Genomic DNA, 23,903 nt, shown 5'->3' on the forward strand with positions numbered 1-23,903 from the left:
TGATCCAAAAAGTTGTTTAGGAAGGAGAAATTCAAGGTTAGCCAGCAGGAAAAGGGTAAGAGAACGGAAAGACAAGGAATACTTTTCAGGCTATGCGCAAAGACCCCAGCCATGCAGAAGAAGGGAGGGATGGTGTCATCAAGTATTTCAGAAGGGGAAGTGGTTTGATTTGTGTCAAGGAAGACAATTTCATTTGGAATAGACTGTTGCAAAGGATGAAAACCAAAGTGATACTGAATGGGAGATTTTTATGCCTTCAGATTATGCGGCCCTCATGGGAGAGGCAATAATACCAACTTCTGTGAACATCCTATCAGAGGATTTAATTGAAAATGAGGCAAAAATCAGTTTAGCTTATTTTGTTCAGCTAAGCTCCTTTTCATCAAAATTGAATACGGCCTTTATTCTTCCTCATCCTCTTCTTGTCAGAGAGCTCGGGGTAGCAGAGTTGAGGGACTGTAAAAGAGATAATTTCCAATGGTGGAAGCAAGCAAGGGAAAGGTGGCTTTAGGATCTCTCAAGCCCCAGCATAAGAAGTACATGGAGCTGTTGGAGCGAGGCCAGAGGAGGCCATGGAGCTGCTGCGAGGGCTGGAGCAGCTCTGCTCTGGAGCCAGGCTGAGAGAGCTGGGCTGGGGCAGCCTGGACAAGAGAAGGCTCCTGAAGGGGAGACCTGAGAGCAGCTCCAGTGCCTGAAGGGGCTGCAGGGAACCTGGAGAGGGGCTTGGGACAAGGGCCTGTAGGGCCAGGCCAAGGGGAATGGCTTGAACCTGCCCGAGGGGAGACTGAGCTGAGCTCTTAGGCAGAAGCTCTTCCCTGGGAGGGTGCTGAGGCACTGGCACAGGGTGCCCAGAGAAGCTGTGGCTGCCCCATCCCTGGCAGTGCTCAAGGCCAGGTTGGACACAGGGGCTTGGAGCAAGCTGCTCCAGTGGAAGGGGTCCCTGTCTGTGGCAGGGGTTGGGGCTGGGTGAGCTTTAAGGTCCCTTCCAACCCAAACCATTCTATGATTCATTACTGTTTGACCTCTTTAATTACCTACATGAAGCTACTCCACCAGGTCACTGCAAAACGTAGAGGCCAAACATATGGATTCATTTAGGGAGATCCAATCCTTAAGATAACATCAGACCTCAGTTTTCCCTCAGCTTATTGGAGGGAGCATATTCAGCTCCTTCCATAGCTTCCAACTGAGTCTTACCAGCTGCAAATCTGAGCAGAAGGGTTTGACATTGCCTCTCCTCTATAAGACATCTCATGACAGATTTTCAGGGTTCCCATTAGTCTTGGCCCTTCCCAGCATCTCATTTTCATTAAGCAACAATACAGACTTCAGTCACTTCATAACCTTCTGCATTATCCCATGCATGTTTTTGGGGTTTTAATCTATTTATCAAAAGCACTTGACCAGAAAGAATGAATGCAAACTTTGTGGCTGCTCCTAAGGGCGTACTAAACCAGAAGAGGATTGCTATTGGATCAGACTGGTTCTATTAGTTATTCATAAAGCAGAACTGCAACCAAAGAGACCTCACCCTTGCTTAAAGGTCTAAAAATAACATAAAACTGGGGAGAAACCCAGAGCTGTGGTCTGTGTGGAAACCAAAAATACAAGGAGGAGACAAGGTCTAGAGGCAAATATAGTCTCCTGGGAAAGAAGGCGAAAACAAGGGCTCCTAAGCTGAACAAGAGCAGAGCATGTGGTCTGAAATACCTGGCTGAGAAGACAGTGCAAGGAGAAAGGTTTTCATCCCAGCAGGACCTGGAGCGCTTCCTGAATACCTGGAGCTGGTATGGTGGGGAGGGCCTTCAGTGCCCTGTGAAGACCAAGCTGCAGGCGCTAAAGGTGGCTCTGAAGGAACCTATAAGGCGAGGAGCTTATAAGCAGCAAGATGACTGGCATGGAAGAGCACGTGCTTCAGGAGGACTTCAAGGATGACTCAAGAAGTCTGCGACCTCAGGTAAAGATAGGCTAGAGAGGTGCATCAAGTGAGAAACCAACTGCCACTTCCATTGGGATGAAGAAAGGAGCTAAAAGCAGAGATTTCTCTGAAATCAGAATTATAGGGGAAAAGGTAGGGAACTGAAGTATCTGGTCCTAACCTGCTTTACTAAATTAAGCATTTGCTTAAGTGTTTTCAGGGCTGGAACTTTCAGGGCTGGAACTTGTGCGCTCGCAGCCCAGAAAGCAACCGTATCCTGGGCTGCATCCAAAGGAGCGTGACCAGCAGGGCGAAGGAGGTGATCCTGCCCCTCTGCTCTGCTCTTGTGAGACCTCACCTGGAGCATTGTGTGCAGTTCTGGTGTCCCCAACATAAAAAGGACATGGAACTGCTGGAACAAGTCCAGAGGAGGCCACGAGGATGAGCAGGGGCTGGAGCAGCTCCCGTATGAAGACAGGCTGAGGAAGTTGGGGCTGTTGAGCCTGGAGAAGAGAAGGCTGCGTGGAGACCTCAGAGCAGCTTCCAGTGTCTGAAGGGGGCCTATAGGGATGCTGGGGAGGGACTCTTTGTCAGGGACTGTAGTGACAGGACAAGGGGTGATGGGTTCAAACTGAAACAGGGGAAGTTTAGATTGGATATAAGGAGGAAATTCTTTACTGTTAGGGTGGTGAGGCACTGGAACGGGTTGCCCAAATGGGAGTGCTCCATCCCTGGCAGTGTTCAAGGCCAGGCTGGATGAAGCCTTGTGTGGGATGGTTTAGTGTGAGGTGTCCCTGCCCATGGCAGGGGGGTTGGAACTGGATGATCTTGAGGTCCTTTCCAACCCTGGCTATTCTATGATTCTAAGATGTCCAGCTGTCCAATGACTCAATTTAACCTCTTCCCAAAGAAGTGGGAAACCAAAGCCACTTACCATGGCCAAGGAATAAAGGAAGAGGCAAAAAAACTCCTGAGCTAAACACAGATGGACATTGTGCTGTTCTCTCAGGGTTTGGATTACAGTGAAAGCAGCGTTTAGTGCTATAAATTCTATCAGTAAACCAAGAGAAAGTTCTGGATGACTCCAGCTTAGAGAGCAGTGATGCTGTTTCTTAAATTAACAGATGCATTTAGGTTGTAGACACATGTTGCCTCTCCATTTTGGTCCGAAATGTTATTGCAGGTGCAGAAGATGCCTTAAAACCAGGTCAAACACACTGTTTCTCTTACTTAAGCTGTTATATCTGGATGCAGATAGCACATGTACAGCTTTAAGAGCAAAAATGAAGTTGGATCTTGAGCCTAAAAGCTCCTTAACTTTGTAGCTGAAGACTAAAATAGTTCAACCCAGGGGAAAAAAGGAGTGAACATTTACTGCATGCAAATCACTGACACAAAACACACCTAAAACTCACAGTCATTTCTTTTACAGAGGTGAAAATAAGGGGTTAGCGTGTCAGTGGTGCAAAGCAAGTTCAACCTCATGATCAACACTGCTCGGGGGGAGGAAGGACGATGCATGACGTTTTTCACACTACTCATAGCTAAAAAGCAGAAGTAAGAGTCAAGTTTGGTGCTCCCAAACGTGAGCCCTCACTTGCAGCACTGTGTGCGGTTCTGGTGTCCTCAGCATAAGAAGGACATGGAGCTGTTGGAGCAAGTCCAGAGGAGGCCACGAGGATGAGCAGGGGCTGGAGCAGCTCCTGTATGGAGCCAGGCTGAGAACATTGGGGCTGTTGAGCCTGGAGCAGAGAAGCTGCGTGGGGACCTCAGAGCAGCTTCCAGTGTCTGAAGGGGGCTACAAGGATGCTGGGGAGGGACTCTTCATCAGGGACTGCAGTGACAGGACAAAGGGTAATGGGTTAAAACTTAAATGGGGGGAAGTTTAGATTGGATCTAAGGAGGAAATTCTTTCCTGTGAGGGTGCTGAGGCACTGGAATGGGTTGCCCAGGGAGGTTGTGAATGCTCCATCCCTGGCAGTGTTCAAGGCCAGGTTGGATGAAGCCTTGGGTGCCATGGTTTAGTGTGAGGTGTCCCTGCCCATGGCAGGGGGGTTGGAACTGGATGGTCTTGAGGTCCTTTCCAACCCTAACTATTCTATGATTCTATTATAACTAGAAACAGAAAAACTGCTGCCATTAGGGATCCAAAGGGACAAAGAAGTATCTTTAGAATCAACTTTGACAAGGGGAAATGGATTTCATAGATCTTTTCAATGTGATATACACAAAGATCTATTACTTAAGTGGCCACTTCTTTCAAACATTACTTCTGCTCTCTGCTCTCACTGTTAGAAATGATCCAGAGCTTTGCTTAAACAGTGTTTCCTGACTGTAAAAAAAGTGATTACTAACACAGTGCTCTTTAAATTACAATAAAATCAATTTGGTATGAGCCAATTTCAGCTCATTATACTTGAAATCAATCAGAAATGGGGTTAACGTTCAAACCACAATAAGACAGACACTAGCTCTATGGCATGGACTTCCCCCTTTTCATCCAATTAAACCTTCAACATCAACCTCAAATATGAGTATTACACCTCAGTCCTCATTGTAACAACCACTGGGGCATGAGGGAATGAAGTAAAATCCATCTTAGTTGTGTTGTCCACACACAAGGCGTATCAAATCACACAGCGAATGTACTGCTCTGCTGAACATTTCTTTACCTCAATGGCTGCATTTTTCCTCCTCAGTAATTCTTGATGCTTTATACACTGATAAAATTAAATCTTACTTTTTTATATATCTATATAGATATATATTTGCCTTCCAAAAAGTTATAGCCACCTTCCTCTGGTCTGGTATTGGAAGCACAGACTACTCTAAATACAGAGAAATCAGTGCATCCTCTGAACTTGTTAGTCTGAGCTGACTTAGGTGAGGGATTAATTCTTACCAGCAGTTTACATTTCATAAACCTTTTGTATTTATATCAAACATATTTATATGCAATAATTAGATAAATAGGTTATTCAGAAGCCAAAGGAATAGTAAAATATTTAATCATAATGCATATATGTATAATATGATCTAAATATATAGAATACGAATACTAAGTAAGTCTTAAATCTCTTTTAAACGTGGAAATACATTCAACAGTAAATGCTGACCTGTGTGAACATCTCTGTCTGTGCACAGAACCTGTCAAAAGTGGAGTCTGACAAAGCACAGCCCTCACCCAACTCCTGATTTCCATTCACTTTCCAACCCCTGAGCACTTGCAGAGCTGAGGACACATGGCTGGGCACAAGCAAGACTGATGCCCTTCTGCAAGTATAACTTACATAGCTTCTATCACACAGCCTGATACAAGCTGCTCAGAAATACAAGATATTATTCTGCGTATGACAGTGAAAATCATCCTTATTGTCCCAATTTATCTGTTAAACTTCTATACCCAAATAACAAGGGGTGAAACACCACAAACTTTCCACTGAACGTGCTGAGATGTTGTTTTTCTGCAGCTTCAGTGAGAAACCCCCATTTATTCATGTGATAAGCTGTCACGCACATCAAATCTGGCCCCGGTTTGTACTTGCGTGCTCAAAGAGGATGAAAGCATCAGTTAACGTCCAGGGGAAACTACGGTCACAGGCAATGTGGATAAAACAACAGGAAAAGGACCTCAAAAGTTTAGTGTCAGCTTCTTGTTGCCATTATCCCCCTCACCACGGACAGGCTTTTTGTCATCTGGTTGCTTTTCTCACACGATAACAGGCAGTTCAAGGAAAAAAACCTCTTTTCCAACAGGAAACAGAGAAAAGCTGGCTCATTTCCTTTGGATTTTGCCCTGTTCTTATGGCCAGGGCTTATCTGTGAGGCATGGGGACAGCATGCTTCAACACAAGAGATTCCTGCGGACTTAATACTTGCCTTGTGGGAGGATGTTGGGTGATTAAGTTGTCACTACACTGAGTATAGCAGCAGCCCCTGTGGAAGACCAGCGTGTGCTGAATGGTTTGTCTTGTGAGGATAAAGGGAGTACAAGAGACTCTTTTCTGTTCTCCACCTTGCTGCAGTGGCCCAGTCTGATTTGTCAATTCATTGATTGAAAGTATTAGATTTAAATGGGAATTAACCAATGATTTCTGAATCATTCTGAAACAAATCATTTCCTTGTAGAGGGACCTGGACAAGCTGGAGAGGTGGGAGCATGTGACCCTCATGGAGTTCAATAAAGCAAAGTGCAAGGTGCTGCCCCTGGGTTGGGGCAATCCCAGCACAAACCCAGGCTGGTGGAGACCGGATGGAGCAGCCTGAGGAGCAGGACTTGGCGTGTTGGGTGAGGAGCAGCTCCCCATGACCCGGCTTCAGTGAGCGCTTGAGCCCAGAACCCCACCGTGTGCTGGGCTGCACCCCCAGAGCGTGAGCAGCAGCTCAGGGAGGGGATCCTGCCCCTCTGCTGTGCTCTGGGGAGACCCCACTTGCAGCACTGTGTGCAGCTCTGGTGTCCCCAACATAAGGACATAGACTTGTTGGAGCAACCTGTACCTGACTCGAGGATTTCATGGCCATCCAGTCAACATTAGTTTTTAGCCACAGCTCTCCCCTTCTAAATGCAGATTTGAGATGGAAAATGTAAAACTGGAAGGTACAAGAGCATTCAGAGCTTTGCATTGAGATGAGTTCCACATCCATATTGCTTATTCCTCTTGCCCACAATACTCAGAATCCCATTCAAACACCATGAAATGCTTCAAACTTTGACCCCAGTCACAGTGATCAGGTATTCAGCCTGCAGAGTGGCCAGGATTTGCTCTTGGAAAGGATGTGATCAGATGTATTCATCACTCTACTTATATTCCTTTTAGTGTTAGTCTTCAGTGTGGAAATTATCATGCATCACCCACACAAACTAAAAGCAACTGAATCTCTGCAGATCATCTACAAACAGAATAGGTGGCAAAAGAATGCTTGATCAGTGTTCTTCAATGAAACACAATGCCTTAAAAATTCATAGCCTGAGCAAATCCCTCATTCCCTTGTATTTATTGAGTAATAGTGGTGAATGTCGAACCTGCTGTTGCCCAGGTAGGACCCTGTTAGCTGAGCATAATTCTATGGATCATAAAGAAGAAACTGCATAGTTTCTTTCTTGCTGTGAGAACTGGTAACAGCACGAGCAGCTGGAAGCTCGGAAACATGCAGTGCAATGAAGAAATGCAGTCATTCTGCAGCCCAAGCGGGTCAGCCAAGTGAAGAAGTCACTGAAAGTGAAGAGGCACGGAGAGTCCTAGAGACACAGAATGGTTTAAATTGCATGGGATGGGGCAGCCACAGCTTCTCTGGGCACCCTGTGCCAGTGCCTCAGCACCCTCCCAGGGAAGAGCTTCTGCCTAAGAGCTCATCTCAGTCTCCCCTCGGGCAGGTTCAAGCCATTCCCCTTGGCCTGGCCCTACAGGCCCTTGTCCCAAGCCCCTCTCCAGCTTTCCTGCAGCCCCTTTAGGTATTGGAAGACTATTATAAGGTTTTCCTGGAGCCTTCTCTTGTCTGGGCTGAACAAGCCCAGCTTTTTCTGTTCCATGCCCCATCCCTGGCAGTGCTCAAGGCCAGGTTGGACACAGGGGCTTGGAGCAAGCTGCTCCAGTGGAAGGGGTCCCTGCCCGTGGCAGGGGTTGGAGCTGGATGAGCTTTAAGCTCCCTTCCAACTCAACCCATTCTATGATTATTCTATGAACAACCCATTCACTGCTTTCCGGCCTCCTGAAGTCAAGCAGTACATGCAGCTCACGTGTCTGCTATCAGACCACACAAGCACCATGTCAAAGAATCATGTAATTCTTAATGTTGAAGAGTTTAACAAGATGAATTACAGCTCTGTTTGACATGGGGAGAGCTCTCTGGATAAAGAACAGGATTAAATTAGTAATAGGGCTGCATTTCATCAGCACATACTAATAGCTGCCAGTTGTTCTACAACTTCCCTATTCACATTAGAGAAGTAACCAATTACACACATCACTATCTGGAGCTGTGAAATTTTAATTCATGCCCCCAAAAGATTAGAAGAGCAATTACAAAATGCTGTGTGAGTGCAAAAGGGAAGTGTGAGGCTGATCCCCACAAATAACACCATTAAATCCCCTTTTCCTCCTTTAACTTAAAATCTCATTGCGGAAAAAGCTTTTTATTTTCATTTGATGTATCTATATATATACTATGCATTAGTATATTATGAATTATGGAGGTCTGTCAACGGAGAACATGTTTCCCCAGGTCTAAAATTGAGTCCTAAAAGAAAAACTGAGGTGTCCATCCATATCAAGGCCACACTGGATGGGGTAGGACCAGGCTGGATGGGGAGCTTGGAGCAAGCTGCTCTAGTGGAAGGTGTCCCTGCCTATGGCAGGGGGTTGGAACTGGATGAGCTTTAAGGTCCCTTGCAACACAAACCATTCCACAATTCAATGATTCTATGTATTATACACATATTATGCATTCTGTTGCCACCTCTATGCGAGTGTAAATTCAGCAACCCAAGCCACATGCAACAAGGACACAAAGGTTAATCATAAATACTACATATACCTCCGCTATTGTCATTCTCATAGCACTGACAGGTGAGGGCTCAATATCCACCAGCTGAACTGCATTAAAACTCTAGATGCAGAGATGGCACAAGGAGGAAAACACACAGCAGTGAAGGTTAGACAGCAGGGCAAAGACAGAAAGGTTCTGCTCACTGTGTTAATAACAAGGTTTAACTGCAGGGAAATAACTGATTCCACACAAAGGAGCTGGAAGAAAAATCAAAATCGCAGTCTGCTACAATGGAAAGACAAAGGAAATAGTGTTATAGATGTGAGAATGTCTGGAAAAATCACTCTTACGTATATTCAGAGGGTTCTTGAATTTAATCACCTGAACTGGAGATCAAGAGACTGCTCTCCAAGTCCTACTAATGAATTCGTGTAATAAAAAGCTGCACAAGTTGAACTTTTTTATAAAGATCCAGCCTTATTTTCAACTGTGAGTTCTTAAAATAACTTCAGTAATGTGAGTGGGACATCAATAACCCATTTGTACCAAAGTACGAGCTGGAAATGTATTTATACACTAAGATTTACGCTGTTTTAATGGCATTTGGGGGCAGCACATACACCAAAATAGTGTTTTCTGAGGGTATTTTGGAATGCAATGCTTTAACAGTGCGCTTTCTGTATCAGTTACTTCTGCTATGTGTCTGTAGGTATTCCTTGAGTCATTTAGAGGTATAAGGACACTTAGTTGGCACAGCATCACACACATTGTAAAACAGTATTAGTGAGCATTAGGAGAACCTCACCAGCATGATAATAAGGTAACAAAATGTAGTAGGAATTACACTGAAAGCAGAGGAACACAGGACTGGCAGGCACAATCTGGAAGCACAAAAAGATCCTGCTCTTCTGTGGATGACAGGGAGCCTGTTTGATGCTTCTGTTATGATGACCCACCTACTGCCAGCAGAGCTGCTGGACTCAAGGTCACCTTCCTTTTCTTTCCCATAAATATAGATGAGGTTAAACCAGAGTGGAACACCAGTGAGCGTTATTCTCTTACTCATTTATAACAGCGTTCATAAAAATAGAGCAAGAACAAAGAACTGAAGGAATGCAGGAGGGTTCTTACAGTGTCACTGTCGCTTGGTTGGAACTGGAAAGGCTGCGGCTTGTGAAACACGGAGTTCTCCTGTAGAAACAGCTGGAGATTGTAATCCCTCACCACCTGCAAACAAAAAATGACATTTAGATTCATTTTGTAAACTTAAAACCATGCTGTAGAGTGAAATGAGGAAGTGTTTCCAACAGAGCTCTAATCTGCAGAACCCTGAATGCAATAAAAGGTTCCAGGGGGACCTTAGAGCAGCTCCAGTGCCTAAAGGGGCTGCAGGAAAGCTGGAGAGGGGCTTGGGACAAGGGCCTGTAGGGCCAGGCCAAGGGGAGTGGCTTGAACCTGCCCGAGGGGAGACTGAGATGAGCTCTTAGGCAGAAGCTCTTCCCTGGGAGGGTGCTGAGGCGCTGGCACAGGGTGCCCAGAGAAGCTGTGGCTGCCCCATTCCTGGCAGTGCTCAAGGCCAGGTTGGACACAGGGGCTTGAAGCAAGCTGCTCCAGTGGAAGGGGTCCCTGCCCATGACATGGGCTGGAAATGGAGCTGGATGAACTTTAAGGTCTCTTCCCAGTCCGAACCATTCCATGATTCTGGTGTCATCAACATGAAAAGGACATGGAGCTGTTGGAACAAGTCCAGAGGAGGCCACGAGGATGATCAGGGGCTGGAGCAGCTCCTGTATGGAGCCAGGCTGAGAACATTGGGGCTGTTGAGCCTGGAGAAGAGAAGCTGCGTGGAGACCTCAGAGCAGCTTCCAGTGTCTGAAGGGGGCTGCAAGGATGCTGGAGAGGGACTCTTCATCAGGGACTGCAGTGACAGGACAAGGGGTGATGGGTTCAGACTGAAACAGGGGAAGTTCAGCTTGGATCTGAGGAAGTTCTTTACTGTGAGGGTGCTGAGGCGCTGGAATGGGTTGCCCAAGGAAGCTGTGAATGCTCCATCCCTGGCAGTGTTCAAGGCCAGGTTGGACAGAGCCTTGGGTGCCATGGTTTAGTGTGAGGTGTCCCTGCCCATGGCAGGGGGTTGGAAGTGGATGATCTTAAGGTCCTTTCCAACCCAAACCATTCTGATTCTATGATTCTGTATCTGCCATTAACCCATGAAAAATACAAAGGCAAACTGGGGGAAAGCCCCAGCTATTGAGTAAGGACTACGTGGTGTCACTACTGTAAATATTTTTCTCTCCTCTTGTGGATAATTTTGTGTGCGCAGCTCTTTTTTTACAGCTGGAATGTCTGATTTCCACACAAATTATTAGTTGCCAGAGCTGAAAAGCCTCTTTGCAATAAGGCATACAAAATCAGTTATCAAATTCATCTCTGAGGCAATTGCTTTCAGAGGAAACTCTCAAAGCTGCATTTTGCCAACCCAAAACTCCTTCAGCTCCCAAATTTCTTTAATGATACATTTCAGACAGAGTGACATGTATCCCCAAACACTCTCTTATGTCACAATTTACACATATTTACAAAGAAAACCTCAGTGATTGCAACGTGAAAATACAGCAGTGCTGCTTGAAGAACTCTACAGAGTATTTTCTGCTTCAGTTGATGGAAATACATAAATAACAGCATGAAATTATAAATAGCTATTAGCAAAGTGAGGGTTTAAATGTACAGAAGTGTATAATAAAGATGGTGTTTATCCCGAAATAGCAGCATTGTGTATGAGCATGGATTCTGGTTATACTTTATGTGCAGTGGTAAATAAAACTTGTTCTCCAATGCAGCACGATGTTGATGCTTGTGTTGCTGGAAAACTGAACTTTAAGAAAGGAATCTTCAGTTAAAGAAAGTAAATGGTCCTCCAGGGTCAATAATGCTCTCACGTGAAACAGTGAAGTACATAATTACTGCACCCATTTGAGCAGTTGAACACAAACACATTCAAATGCGTGGAAACCATACAGGGAAGGTTCACAGGGTGTCTACACCGGGAATTCCCATGGAGAGAAATTCAGATCACGCTCAAGGAGGAACCATCTGCAGCTTCAGATGACTCTCAGCACTGACCAGGGCGTGATGATCATCCATGTCATCTCCACTCATAGAATCACAGGGTGGTTTGGGTTGAAGGGACCTTAAAGCTCCTCCAGCTCCAACCCCTGCCACGGGCAGGGACCCCTTCCACTGAAGCAGCTTGCTCCAAGCCCCTGTGTCCAACCTGGCCTTGAGCACTGCCAGGGATGGGGCAGCCACAGCTCCTCTGGGCACCCTGTGCCAGCGCCTCAGCACCCTCACAGGGAAGAACTGACTGACACTCAGCATATGAAAATGCAATTTAACTTCCTTTGCACTTGAAGAGTCCTATTCAAGACTTCTGCTTCTCTTTTGGAAAACAATCGGATTTTCTTTGGAACATCCTCTGAAATTCCATTTGCTCTTTTCAATAACATTGCTGCGATGTTTCTGGTAAGAAGCCTCACCAACCTTAGGGCAGAAAATACCATTTAAGCACATCTCTGACTACACCTTCTTACTGTGTCTGGTACAGAGTTCACATGTGATTTTAACATGTCAAGTGGCACTGAATTCATAAAGAAACTGTGTGAGAATGTTGACTTAATTCCTGAATAACAGGAAATCTCTTTGGGAAAGTTGTTGCTTAATCCTGCTGCCGAGGAGCCTTTTTCTTTTCTTTCTAACAGCTGTCAAATATATAGTGCAAAATGTTCCAAGGTGTTATTTGCTGGACTTACACACTCACCCAAGTCTGCTGTTACGATGACAGTTCTCATTTATAACTAAGGACTGTTGCTTAAGGGGAAAATTACTTCTGAGGGCTGTTGTAAAGATGGTTTTTCTTTGAAGAACTGAGTTAGAATCTTAGAATCATAGAATGGTTTGGGTTGGAAAGGACCTTAAGATCATCCACTTCCAACCCCCCCCTGCCATGGGCAGGGACACCTCACACTAAACCATCCCACCCAAGGCTTCATCCAACCTGGCCTTGAACACTGCCAGGGATGGAGCATTCACAGTTTCCTTGGGCAACCCATTCCAGTGCCTCAGCACCCTCACAGTAAAGAACTTCTGCCTTATCTCCAACCTGAACTTCCCCTGTTTCAGTCTGAACCCATCACCCCTTGTCATATCACTGCAGTCCCTGATGAAGAGTCCCTCCCCAGCATCCCTATAGGCCCCCTTCAGACACTGGAAGCTGCTCTGAGGTCTCCACGCAGCTTCTCTGCTCCAGGCTCAACAGCCCCAGTGCTCTCAGCCTGGCTCCATACAGGAGCTGCTCCAGCCCCTGCTCATCCTCGTGGCCTCCTCTGGACTTGCTCCAACAGTTCCATGTCCTTCTTATGTTGGGGACACTGGAACTGTGCACAGTGCTCCAAGTGAGGTCTCAAAGCTGCTTTTGAGTTGGACGTCTGAAGTGAAAACTTATTGCAGTACAGTAACTGTTGGCTATAATAAGCAGGTTTTCACACCCTCAATAGCTACACTTCAGGGGTTTTCTAATTGGAGTTGGTTTAAAGTAGTTATATGCATCTGACATGGCACAAGAGGTTAGTGCCATGGGCATAAGAAGGATGTGGAGCTGTTGGAGCAAGTCCAGAGCTGGCCACCGAGATGCTGCGAGATGAGCAGCAGGTGGATGAGCTTTAAGGTCCCTTCCAACCCAAACTATTCCATGATTCTATGGCGTATGAATATGTAGATACTATATATAAGCATATTTAGTTAAAAGATTCAAACCCAGCCTCTTTTTAGAAGATATTTTAAGCCAATATGAATGATAGACACCAAGGTAAATTATTCAAAGTCCTTTTCCAGCAGCAGATAAAATGGTATTTTCATTATCTTTACAGCTACTGCCAAGTACATTCAAACGCAAGCTAGCATAAACCCAGTTTTTAATTCACTCACATATCTAATAAGGTGTGAGCTTGCTTGCAAATGAACAAGGAATGTGTTTCATAGAATCACAGCCTGGTTTCAGCTGGAAAGGACCTTAAGATCATCCAGTTCCCATCCCCTGCCATGGGCAGGGACACCTCACACTAAACCATGGCACCCAAGGCTCTGTCCAACCTGGCCTTGAACACTGCCAGGGATGAGGCACTTACCACTTCTCTGGGCACCCTATGCCAGTGCCTCAGCACCCTCAAAGGGAAGAGCTTCTGCCTTATCTCCAACCTGAACTTCCCGTTTCAGTTTGAAACCATCACCCCTTGTCCTATCACTGCAGTCCCTGATGAAGAGCCCCTCTCCAGCATCCTTGTAGCCCCCTTCAGACACTGGAAGCTGCTCTGAGGTCTCCACGCAGCTTCTCTTCTCCAGGCTCAACAGCCCCAATGTTCTCAGCCTGTCTTCCCTGCATAAATGAGCTCTGTTTCTGCATGGGTGGTTCAGGTAAACACATAAAGGAATATTATGACTGCACCACAGTTGGAGCCCAATGGCTATTACATGTATTTGGGTTTTTTTTAGCCTGGCAAATGAATTATCCAAGTATCAAAATCATCCTGGAAGTGATCATGTATTTCTGATTCTGGCTGCTTGACAAAGCAAACAAACCACGCTCACGACAAGGCTCTGATCTGTTTTCTCTATTTGTCATTCCTAATTCAAAGGAGAACAAACCCTCTAATATTGTGGTATTTAAGTTGACAGCCAATTATTAAGAGATGATCCAAACTGTTTCACAGGGATTTGATGGGAGGGATGACTAACACGGGTCCACATCACACAGTGCACAACTCTCAGCTGCCATTCCTCTTTCCAAAGCTGCGTAGTGAGTATAACTGAACATCTCTTGAGAGCTGTTCTGTAAAGAATGGGCACTGTGTAAATGCACTCCTGAGAATGTACCCTGGGTGGCAACAGGAAAAATTCCCACCAGGAAAACTGGCGCATTCCTTTTAACTGAATACCACTCAGAAGTAACCAAAAATAATGAGCCTTCAGGCTTGTCCTTATTCTGGAAGCAAATCCTAAGCCTGGGAACGTCATATATGCTCCAAGTATTCAGTTACAAAGGATCATTCAGTTCCAACTTACCCTGCTGGAAGTCTCCAGTAAAAATTGGAATGTGTTTTGTACAGCTTGGCATGTCTCTAGTTCAGTCCTGCTGAATGCCATTAAATAATCCTTTAGGTGATCATATACATTTCCATCGAGAGCCTGCAGGAGGGGAAGAATTTAAGAGAATTAAGCAGAGTGTTTTTGTATGTGACTCATTAGGATTCATATTCAGAGTTTTAAGATGCTCGTACAATTATTTCTAATACATTCACCTATAATTATTAGCCTTGGATAGTGTCTGGTGGATGGCATTCATTTCTGACAAGTGGAAATGACAGTGCTTCGGTTCCATTAGATGGCACCACAGAGCATTGTAATATCACCTCCTATTAAATGATGTCCATCCAGTTGTGTAATACAGCCATAGCAGAACAGTGAGGGCAGGTCTGAAGAAGAGGAGATGTGATTTATGTCAAGGAAGGCACCTAGTAACTATAAGGATACACGTGGGGCTTCTCCTCAAAGCACTTCCGCGCTCCAAATGACATCTCCAAGATGCCCAATATCTTTATCATTCAAATACGGTTATTTGCTGTTAAAACCCACTGATAACAGCTGCCATTTCACATCAGCACCAACAGAACTCTTCTGTACACAGAAATCCCAAATACATCACAAAAAGATCTCATAAATTGAACAGTTATCGCGGAGTTCAAGCTCAAAACCCCTGTTTTTAACCAGAGCAGGAAAATCACATTGCAGGGCCTGGGTTACACGTTGGTTTAATGCAAGTTCTGTCTTAAACCTGCAAAACTGTAAGTGGAATGATAATTCAATGTAAATGTTCAACTCTGGGTATAATCATATACATAGTCTATATATATTTCATGATACCAGATTTCACAGATATCCATTTGGGTGGTATACTCAGTGAAACAGCGTATATCAGATTTCAACAGAGTCAAGAATGCATTTCTATATAACATTGCATTTGTCTATTTAAATCGATTTGGAAACTCAGGGAGAGAAAAAGGGTGAAATTGTGGAAGCCTACAGCAAAGTCAAGCCCAGTGTTAAAGACCAGGCTAACGGACACATTTGAATCAGACACAAATAGAATCCCAGCCTGGTTTGGGTTGAAGGGACCTTAAAGCTCAACCAGCTCCAACCCCTGCCATGGGCAGGGACCCCTTCCACTGGAGCAGCTTGCTCCAAGCCCCTGTGTCCAACCTGGCCTTGAGCACTGCCAGGGATGGGGCAGCCACAGCTTCTCTGGGCACCCTGTGCCAGCACCTCAGCACCCTCACAGGGAAGAGCTTCTGCCTTATCTCCAACCTGAACTTCCCCTGTTTCAGTCTGAACCCATCACCCCTTGTCCTATCACTGCAGGCCCTGAAGAGAACTAGCTAATCATTATGACCTAATGAGGAACACAAGAGATTTTCCTTCTGCAATAGAAGTTCCCCCCATCAGCACAGAGCCACAGCAACCACCTGATTACATTAATTAACACACAGACATCCTCAATAAAGGATGCTTGGAGGAAAATAATAGAACTGATTGACTGGAATTCTCGCACCCGAAGTTTTATACCCAAAATCCACTTTATGCTATAGAATTTTCCCCATCCTCCACCTCCCAAGTATAAAGTCCTACCCAGAAAAGGCTGGTTTTTTCTCCTTCAGTCTTAGACATCAAACCTGCCTGAAACGTGCCGGTACACAAAATTCCAGGGGTCAGGAAAGAGGCAGCCAGGTCACAGCACCAAACCAGCAGCAAACATGGGAATTTCCTCCAAGCCCCTCCAGTGTCAGCAGCTCACTCAGCCATAAGCCACCAGCGACCCGTATCCAAGCCCAGCTTGAAGGGTCAGCAGCCAGGGCGGATCCATGAGGCCCCAGCCATGGAAAAGTTCCACAAAGGGAAGGCAGAAGCACCGTATGGCTGGGAAAGAGCTATCTATAGGTTCACTTCTCCAAGGTGTTACATGTGATGGCAGTTTCATCAAATGCTCTTTTCAGCATCTTATATTAAAAAAGAATAATGAAAAATGAGCTTATGACTGGGATATTCCATTCATAAAAATGCCAGGAAAATTCCATGAAAATCCTACAGTGACACACATATGCAAGTTCATGGAATCCCAGACTGCTTTGTGTGGGAAGGGGCCTTAAAGCCCATCCAGCTCCAATGCCGGCCATGGGCAGGGACCCCTTCCACTGGAGCAGCTTGCTCCAAGCCCCTGTGTCCAACCTGGCCTTGAGCACTGCCAGGGATGGGGCAGATGTTCCGCTCTTCCCTGTCTTGGTGTAACATACCTCTACTGGAATTCATCCTGTAGTCCCACTAATCCATAAAGCACAGTCCTAGGTTAGCCCAAGTATTATTAACACTTCATGAGCTGTTATAAAGCTGGAGGGATGAGCCCACAGCATCACGGTTATATGAGTGCCCAAGTTACCATCCCATCTCAAGAACATTTGATTTCACATCAAACACACGCTATCCCAACAGCACGGCTGTCTTATACACAGGCCTTGGAGCAAGCTGCTCTAGTGGAAGGTGTCCCTGTCCATGACAGGGGCTGGAAATGGATCAGCTTCAAGGTCCCTTCCAACCCAAACCAGTCTGGGATTCTATGATTTTATGGTAAAAATGCCAAGATTGGTTGCATTCTCCCAAAAACCACAACTTGGAGATTTTATGATAGAGCATATCTGCTTCTGAAGCTTTTCAGCCCAAACACCAGGCTCGAGTTGTGCTAATACATGTAAATAAATAGCTGAAGCTTGGCAAAGCAATTCTAAACGCTGTTTTGCAAAGCAGCTGTGATTTTTTTCCTTCCAGTGTGCTATAAACCCGTATTTCAGAGCTCTCCCCCACATTCGTATAAAGCCCATATGTTCATTTTATGTTAAACCCAGCAGGAGGGTTCACATCATCTAACTTGAGACTTCTACAGCCTTGATGTATACACTGGAGTTTGTCACTCTCAGTTCTTTACAGAGTCAGTGGAGAGAAGTTGCTACTTCTGTGATGTGATTCAAACAATCCCAGCCTGGTTTGGGTTGGAAGGGACCTTAAAGCTCCTCCACCTCCAACCCCTGCCACGGGCAGGGACCCCTTCCACTGGAGCAGCTTGCTCCAAGCCCCTGTGTCCAACCTGGCCTTGAGCACTGCCAGGGATGGGGCAGCCACAGCTTCTCTGGGCACCCTGGGCCAGCGCCTCAGCACCCTCACAGGGAAGAGCTTCTGCCTAAGAGCTCAGCTCAGTCTCCCCTCGGGCAGGTTCAAGCCATTCCCCTTGGCCTGGCCCTACAGGCCCTTGGCCAAAGCCCCTCTCCGAAGCCCCTTTAGATACATAAGAATAAACATCAAAGAAAAGCATGTCAAAGCACCAGGAACCCCACAAATCTGTCAGCATGTGCAAAGTGTGTCACAGCCTTTCTCCCTTCGTTAATTAAAAGTGGTTTCAATATGATGAAGTTCTTAATTACTGTTAAGAGCTGCCCGATTTGAAGTTAGTAAAGGCAACTTGATCCAGCACAGGCGTGGTTGCGAGCCAGGAGAAGCCAGGGCTACATGTGCAGCTTCAACACAAGGAGAACACTCACAGCACAGCAAACGCGACATGCCATCAGTTACAGGGCACAGAGCTGCCTGCTTACAAATTGTGATAATGTGGTTATTCCTTCTATAAATCACAGAATCATAGAATAGTTAGGGTTGGAAAGGACCTTAAGATCATTCAGTTCCAACCCCCCCTGCCATGGGCAGGGACATCTCACACTAAACCATCCCACCCAAGGCTCTGTCCAATCTGGCCTTGAACACTGCCAGGGATGGAGCATTCACTGCTTCCTTGGGCAACCCATTCCAGTGCCTCAGCACCCTCACAGTAAAGAACTTCTGCCTTATCTCTAACCTGAACTTCCCCTGTTTCAGTCTGAACCCATCACCCCTTGTCCTGTCACTGCAGTCCCTGATGAAGAGTCCCTCCCCAGCATCCTTGTAGCCCCCTTTACACACTGGAAGCTGCTCTGAGGTCTCCACGCAGCTTCTCTGCTCCAGGCTCAACAGCCCCAATGTTCTCAGCCTGGCTCCATACAGGAGCTGCTCCAGCCCCTGCTCATCCTCATGGCCTCCTCTGGACTTGCTCCAACAGCTCCATGTCCTTCTTATGCTGAGGACACCAGAACTGCACACAGTGCTCCAAGTGACGAATGGCGATTATTGTATGAAGCTGCATATGTTAATATTAAAACAAAAGCTCTGACTCGCTGGACTATGTGATATAAAGACATTCCTCTGGGATTTCATCACCTGAATCTCATTCACTTACAAACACCCTGACCCAAACCTCCGAACAACACCATTCACGTTGGAAATACAAAGTCTTGTCAGGTTTTTTGATGAAACAGCTTGAAGGGGGAACTGGAAAAAGAAGGATTTCAAGAAGCCCAGCCCATATTATTCCTCTACAATGGCTTTTGTTCTCTTTCTGAATCTCTAAAGATTAGTAAATCACTCACTGGGTTACAATCAGACTGAAAACCTGTCTATTTTTCAACCTCAAAAGGAAATCTAGGTTTTCTTCTTTATTAAAAGCCAGATCTGACATCAGTACTAAGACAATACAAAGCACCACACAATTACAACTTCCAAGGGTAGATAAAAGTCATTGATTTATAACAAATAATGTCTTTAGAATGGAACTGTGGAGTTAAAGGTGCAAAAATCCTTCCCCACCTGAGTCCAACCTTTAGAAGCTGATGGACGAAATCAGGACTGAGAAGAACTGATAGCTAACAGCAATGGATACACAAGCAAATTAAAGTGTATTTCTATAGGAAACCCTACACATTAACTCAAATTCACCCTGCGAGGGTGCTGAGGCACTGGCACAGAGAAGCTGTGGCTGCCTCATCCTTGGCAGTGTTCAAGGCCAGGTTGGACACAGGGGCTTGGAATTGGATGAACTTTCAGGTCCCTTCAGTCCAAACCATTCTCTGATTGCCTAGAAAGATACATCTCTGTTTCTATATTCAATATATTTTATACATTCAAACACAGGCATTTATGTTTGTGCATGGTTTTGAACTCCCTAACCCTCTCTAGAACCTCATTCCTTCCATGAGACAACCAGCATGGATCAAATCAAGTATCCACGTGAAGACACCCTCCCTTGCATGGGCTGATACAACTCAACAGTTCACCTGAGCTGATTTTGCCTGTGCTGAGCATGAAAAACCTTGATAACTGCTTCACAAGCTGCCACGGCTCTGCCGGAAACAATAGAGCTGATGTTGATGGCAAAGAATTTCCTTACATGGGTGGAGGTCACATAACAAAGTTAGACCTGACCTTACCCTACCCGGCCCAGAGCCTGAAACTGGGAAGATAAGGAGAAGTTTTAACTGAAGTGAACAAAAATCATTGTGTCTGGGGAGTGATAACGGTGCTGTGCAGTCAATGGCACTGCATCAGGTTAATGGGACTTATTTCCCTCTTCAATCAAAGCAAATCCCTCTATGAGAAGGGAGATCCCTATCACAGATGTTACCTCCTATTTCACCTTATTAAAAATGAATATTAAATTCTTACACCACCCTGTTCTCATCTGCACCAGAAACCCTGTTTTATCTATCCCTGACCTATGCTGGTTTGAAATCAACCTGTAACCCAGTTACAACAGGGACTCGGTTTTCTACCCTGTATTTCTTTAACACTACTCTAAACATAACTCAGATATGAAGCATGGTGAGAGGAGCTTTTGGAGTGATTGTGTTTAGAACTTATCCCTATAATCCATTAACTAAACAGCGTGAGCTGACAGTCTGGGAATACTCAGTTGGATGATTTTGGTAAATGAGACTCCGAGTGTCTGAATTTTTATATGCAAATGCTTCAGCATATGAAAAGGAATGAAAAAGGAAAGGTTGGGGTACAAACAGTAACAGGTACATTTTTAATAGGAATTCTTACTATTAAGACATCCTTCTGGATCTACAAGAGGCGAAGAACACAAGTAGTCTGAATGCATTTTATCCCAAGAACAGGAGCAGATCATAGAGTCATGGAATAGTTTGTGTTGGAAGGGACCTTAAAGCTCCTCCAGCTCCAACCCCTGCCACGGGCAGGGACCCCTTCCACTGGAGCAGCTTGCTCCAAGCCCCTGTGTCCAACCTGGCCTTGAGCACTGCCAGGGATGGGGCAGCCACAGCTTCTCCAGTGATAGGACAAGGGGCAATGGGTGTAAACTGGAACATAGGAAGTTCCACGTTAACATCAGGAAGAACTTCTTTACTGTAAGAGTGACAGAGCACTGGAACAGGTTGCCCAGGGGGGTTGTGGAGTCTCCTACACTGGAGATATTCAAGGCCCGCCTGGACAAGTTCCTGTGTGATGTACTGTAGGTTACCCTGCTCTTGCAGGGGGGTTGGACTAGATGATCTTTTGAGGTCCCTTCCAACCCTTGGGATTCTGTGATTCTGTGATTCTCTGGGCACCCTGTGCCAGCGCCTCAGCACCCTCCCAGGGAAGAGCTTCTGCCTAAGAGCTCAGCTCAGTCTCCCCTCGGGCAGGTTCAAGCCATTCCCCTTGGCCTGGCCCTACAGGCCCTTGTCCCAAGCCCCTCTCCAGCTTTCCTGCAGCCCCTTTAGGCACTGGAGCTGCTCTCAGGTCCCCCTTCAGGAGCCTTCTCTTGTCCAGGCTGCCCCAGCCCAGCTCTCTCAGCCTGGCTCCAGAGAAGAGCTGCTCCAGCCCTCGCAGCAGCTCCATGGCCTCCTCTGGCCTCTCTCCAACAGCTCCACGTCCCTCTTGTGCTGCTGCCCCAGCGCTGGACCAGGGCTGCCGGGGGGGTCTCAACAGAGGGGAGCAGAGAGCAAGAATCACCTCATGTTATTTGACAATGAAGGATGCAGCATTTTAAAAACTCATCTAAACCCCAGAAGTAATAAAGTCAACAGCTCGAGTCAGCTGGCTTTGCCAAACTCAGCAGTATTCAGATCAGCGATACAGAACTGCATTTCCCAAGGACATTGGGAAAGAAAGGAAGGAAGGTCAGGAAAACCCATCCTTTTCGGTTAACAGTTACGTGCCATAGTCATTTTCCCTTCAAAATGCTGATTCCTGGTAGTTATTTATTCTAGGCATCAGGATGTCTGAATGGAGAGGAAGAGCTTGGTGCCTTTAAGTCTTTTTCTGTTTAAATTCTCCCATCACTGCAGTTCTTGTCACTGCTGAACAACCTTGTTTTCTCCATTAGAACATCATAACACAAATCAGGTCTGATTTTGTCAACAAAATGGGATACTATATATAAATCACCACCAAACTCAAGATCAAAGCACCAGAAGCATCCCCAAACATCAGCCCTGCAGCAAGCACCTATCTGCTGACAGGAACCTAGCACAAGCTTCTGCATTTCTCAGTCACTGCAACCCTGTAGGATCAACTCTGTAGTGTCTGCTCAGATGACAACACCGAAGCATGAAGTTAAGGAATCCCAGATTGATTTGGGTTGGAAGGGACCTCAAAGCTTATCTAGCTCCAACCCCTGCCACGGGCAGGGACTCCTTCCACTGGAGCAGCTTGCTCCAAGCCCCTGTGTCCAACCTGGCCTTGAGCACTGCCAGGGATGGGCCAGCCACAGCTTCTCTGGGCACCCTGTGCCAGCGCCTCAGCACCCTCACAGGGAAGAGCTTCTGCCTAAGAGCTCATCTCAGTCTCCCCTCGGGCAGGTTAAAGCCATTCCCCTTGGCCTGGCCCTACAGTCCCATGTCCAAAGCCTTTGTAACATGAGGAAAAAGGCTTCAAGATGTACAAAGTGTCCATTTAAAAGCACAATGGTTGAATAAACTCTCCAAGTTTCCTCCTTTTCTCCCTGAACCTGGGGAAGGAGCTTTCATCACCGCAAACATGGGAACAATAAACACTAGAAGGCAGCAAGGGCCCTCTGCCTTCTGTTTGCTCACATTGCCATTTGGGGCTCATAAACACACTCTGCACTTTATCCTACCCCAGAGCTTTGTATTTTCTAGTGTCAATGGTTTTGGGCTTGTTTGCAAGTTCTTTGTTTGGTCTCATTAGTCCCTTGATGATTGTTCCGCACATCATTTTGCTCCTTTCCACTAGGGCAGGGTCATTGTTTTTAATGACAAAACCTTTGTCGCTGGTGAACTGAAGCCTACTCTGAGCACAGAAAACGACAGAATGGCCATCAGGAGATGCCATCACCCTCTCCCAACCCAAAGACCCTTTAAGAAAAGGATTAGTAAAATTAATGACAATATTAATAGAATCATAGAGTAATAGAATTGGGTTGAAGGGACCTTACAGCTCCTCCAGCCCCAACCCCTGCCATGGGCAGGGACCCCTTCCACTGGAGCAGCTTGCTCCAAGCCCCTGTGTCCAACCTGGCCTTGAGCACTGCCAGGGATGGGGCAGCCACAGCTTCTCTGGGCACCCTGTGCCAGCGCCTCAGCACCCTCACAGGGAAGAGCGTCTGCCTTAGATCCAACCTGAATTTCCCCTGTTTAATCATGATATTACGGTGGGGAGGAGGGGAAATTAATCAGGCCAAGCTTAAGAATTGATTTAATTAAAAGACAGTTTAACATCACCAGAGTCCATTGTGTTCACTTTTCTGTTGAGGTTTTTTGCTCATCACTGTCATGTATCAATAGTAGGAGCTTCTAAACTGCTGTCGGCTTCTGGTGAGAACGATACAATCCATAAAGCCATTAATGCTGGTTCAGGAATACTGCTTGGAATGTGGGGGTTTGGTGCCAAGCTTTGTGTTGAGGGTGGGGGGGATCTGTTTAAAAGGAACAAACCTTTCACAGTATTTTTAATTACAGAATTCCGACTAAAACCATCCTTCTCCTCCCCCATTGGTGCTAATAGGACTGCATCCATAAACCATCAACACGATTCCTCTGGGAACCAATAAGAACAGACGACTAAAGTAATAAAGCATACTTGGCACGTGGAATTCCCGAGTGGTATTTGGGAAACACGGATTAATCTTCAGCGCTGCAATGCAGCTGCTCTACCTTTGGCACAGTCCTGTGATGTTTTTCCCTTTATTGTACCAGAGACTTTCTCTCATTGTTGTGTGATTCTATAACGATGACAATAATCACAGCGCTGTGACTCGCAGCCATTTGCCTTTTCAGGACATGAGGCTCATTGGTGTGGATTACAACAATTCCCTAAAATAGTTCCACTTGTTTTGGTCATTAAATATTAGGATGACTGGCAAAGAGTCTTAGTAATCCTTTACTAAAGTGCCTTGTTAGGATTGGAGGGTTCACTCTATGGAACATGCTCTGCCCTTTTCATAGAACCATAGAATGGTTTGGGTTGGAAGGGACCTTAAAGCTCCTCCAGCTCCAACCCCTGCCATGGGCAGGGA

General features: G+C 45.9%; 1 protein-coding gene and 1 long non-coding RNA gene across 3 annotated transcripts in view; one reads left to right on the forward strand and one right to left on the reverse strand.

Annotated features, from left to right (window-relative positions):
- Positions 1 to 23,903, reverse strand: part of FCHSD2 (FCH and double SH3 domains 2) — a 151,859-nt gene that overhangs the window by 32,519 nt on the left and 95,437 nt on the right. For both annotated transcript variants that reach the window (XM_065678921.1, XM_065678920.1), the window contains exons 9-10: positions 14,522 to 14,644; positions 9,536 to 9,631 (exon numbers count right to left, since the gene is read on the reverse strand). In XM_065678921.1, coding sequence (XP_065534993.1) covers positions 9,536 to 9,631; positions 14,522 to 14,644 — 219 coding nt within the window. The remainder of the gene's footprint in view (positions 1 to 9,535; positions 9,632 to 14,521; positions 14,645 to 23,903) is intronic.
- On the forward strand, positions 1,598 to 8,860 carry LOC136014117 (uncharacterized). The gene is made up of 2 exons (XR_010612512.1): positions 1,598 to 1,957; positions 6,047 to 8,860. It is a non-coding gene; the product is annotated as an uncharacterized LOC136014117 (long non-coding RNA).

This window comes from Lathamus discolor, chromosome 4 (genome assembly GCF_037157495.1).
Source record: "Lathamus discolor isolate bLatDis1 chromosome 4, bLatDis1.hap1, whole genome shotgun sequence".
In the NCBI taxonomy this organism is placed as follows: domain Eukaryota; kingdom Metazoa; phylum Chordata; class Aves; order Psittaciformes; family Psittacidae; genus Lathamus; species Lathamus discolor.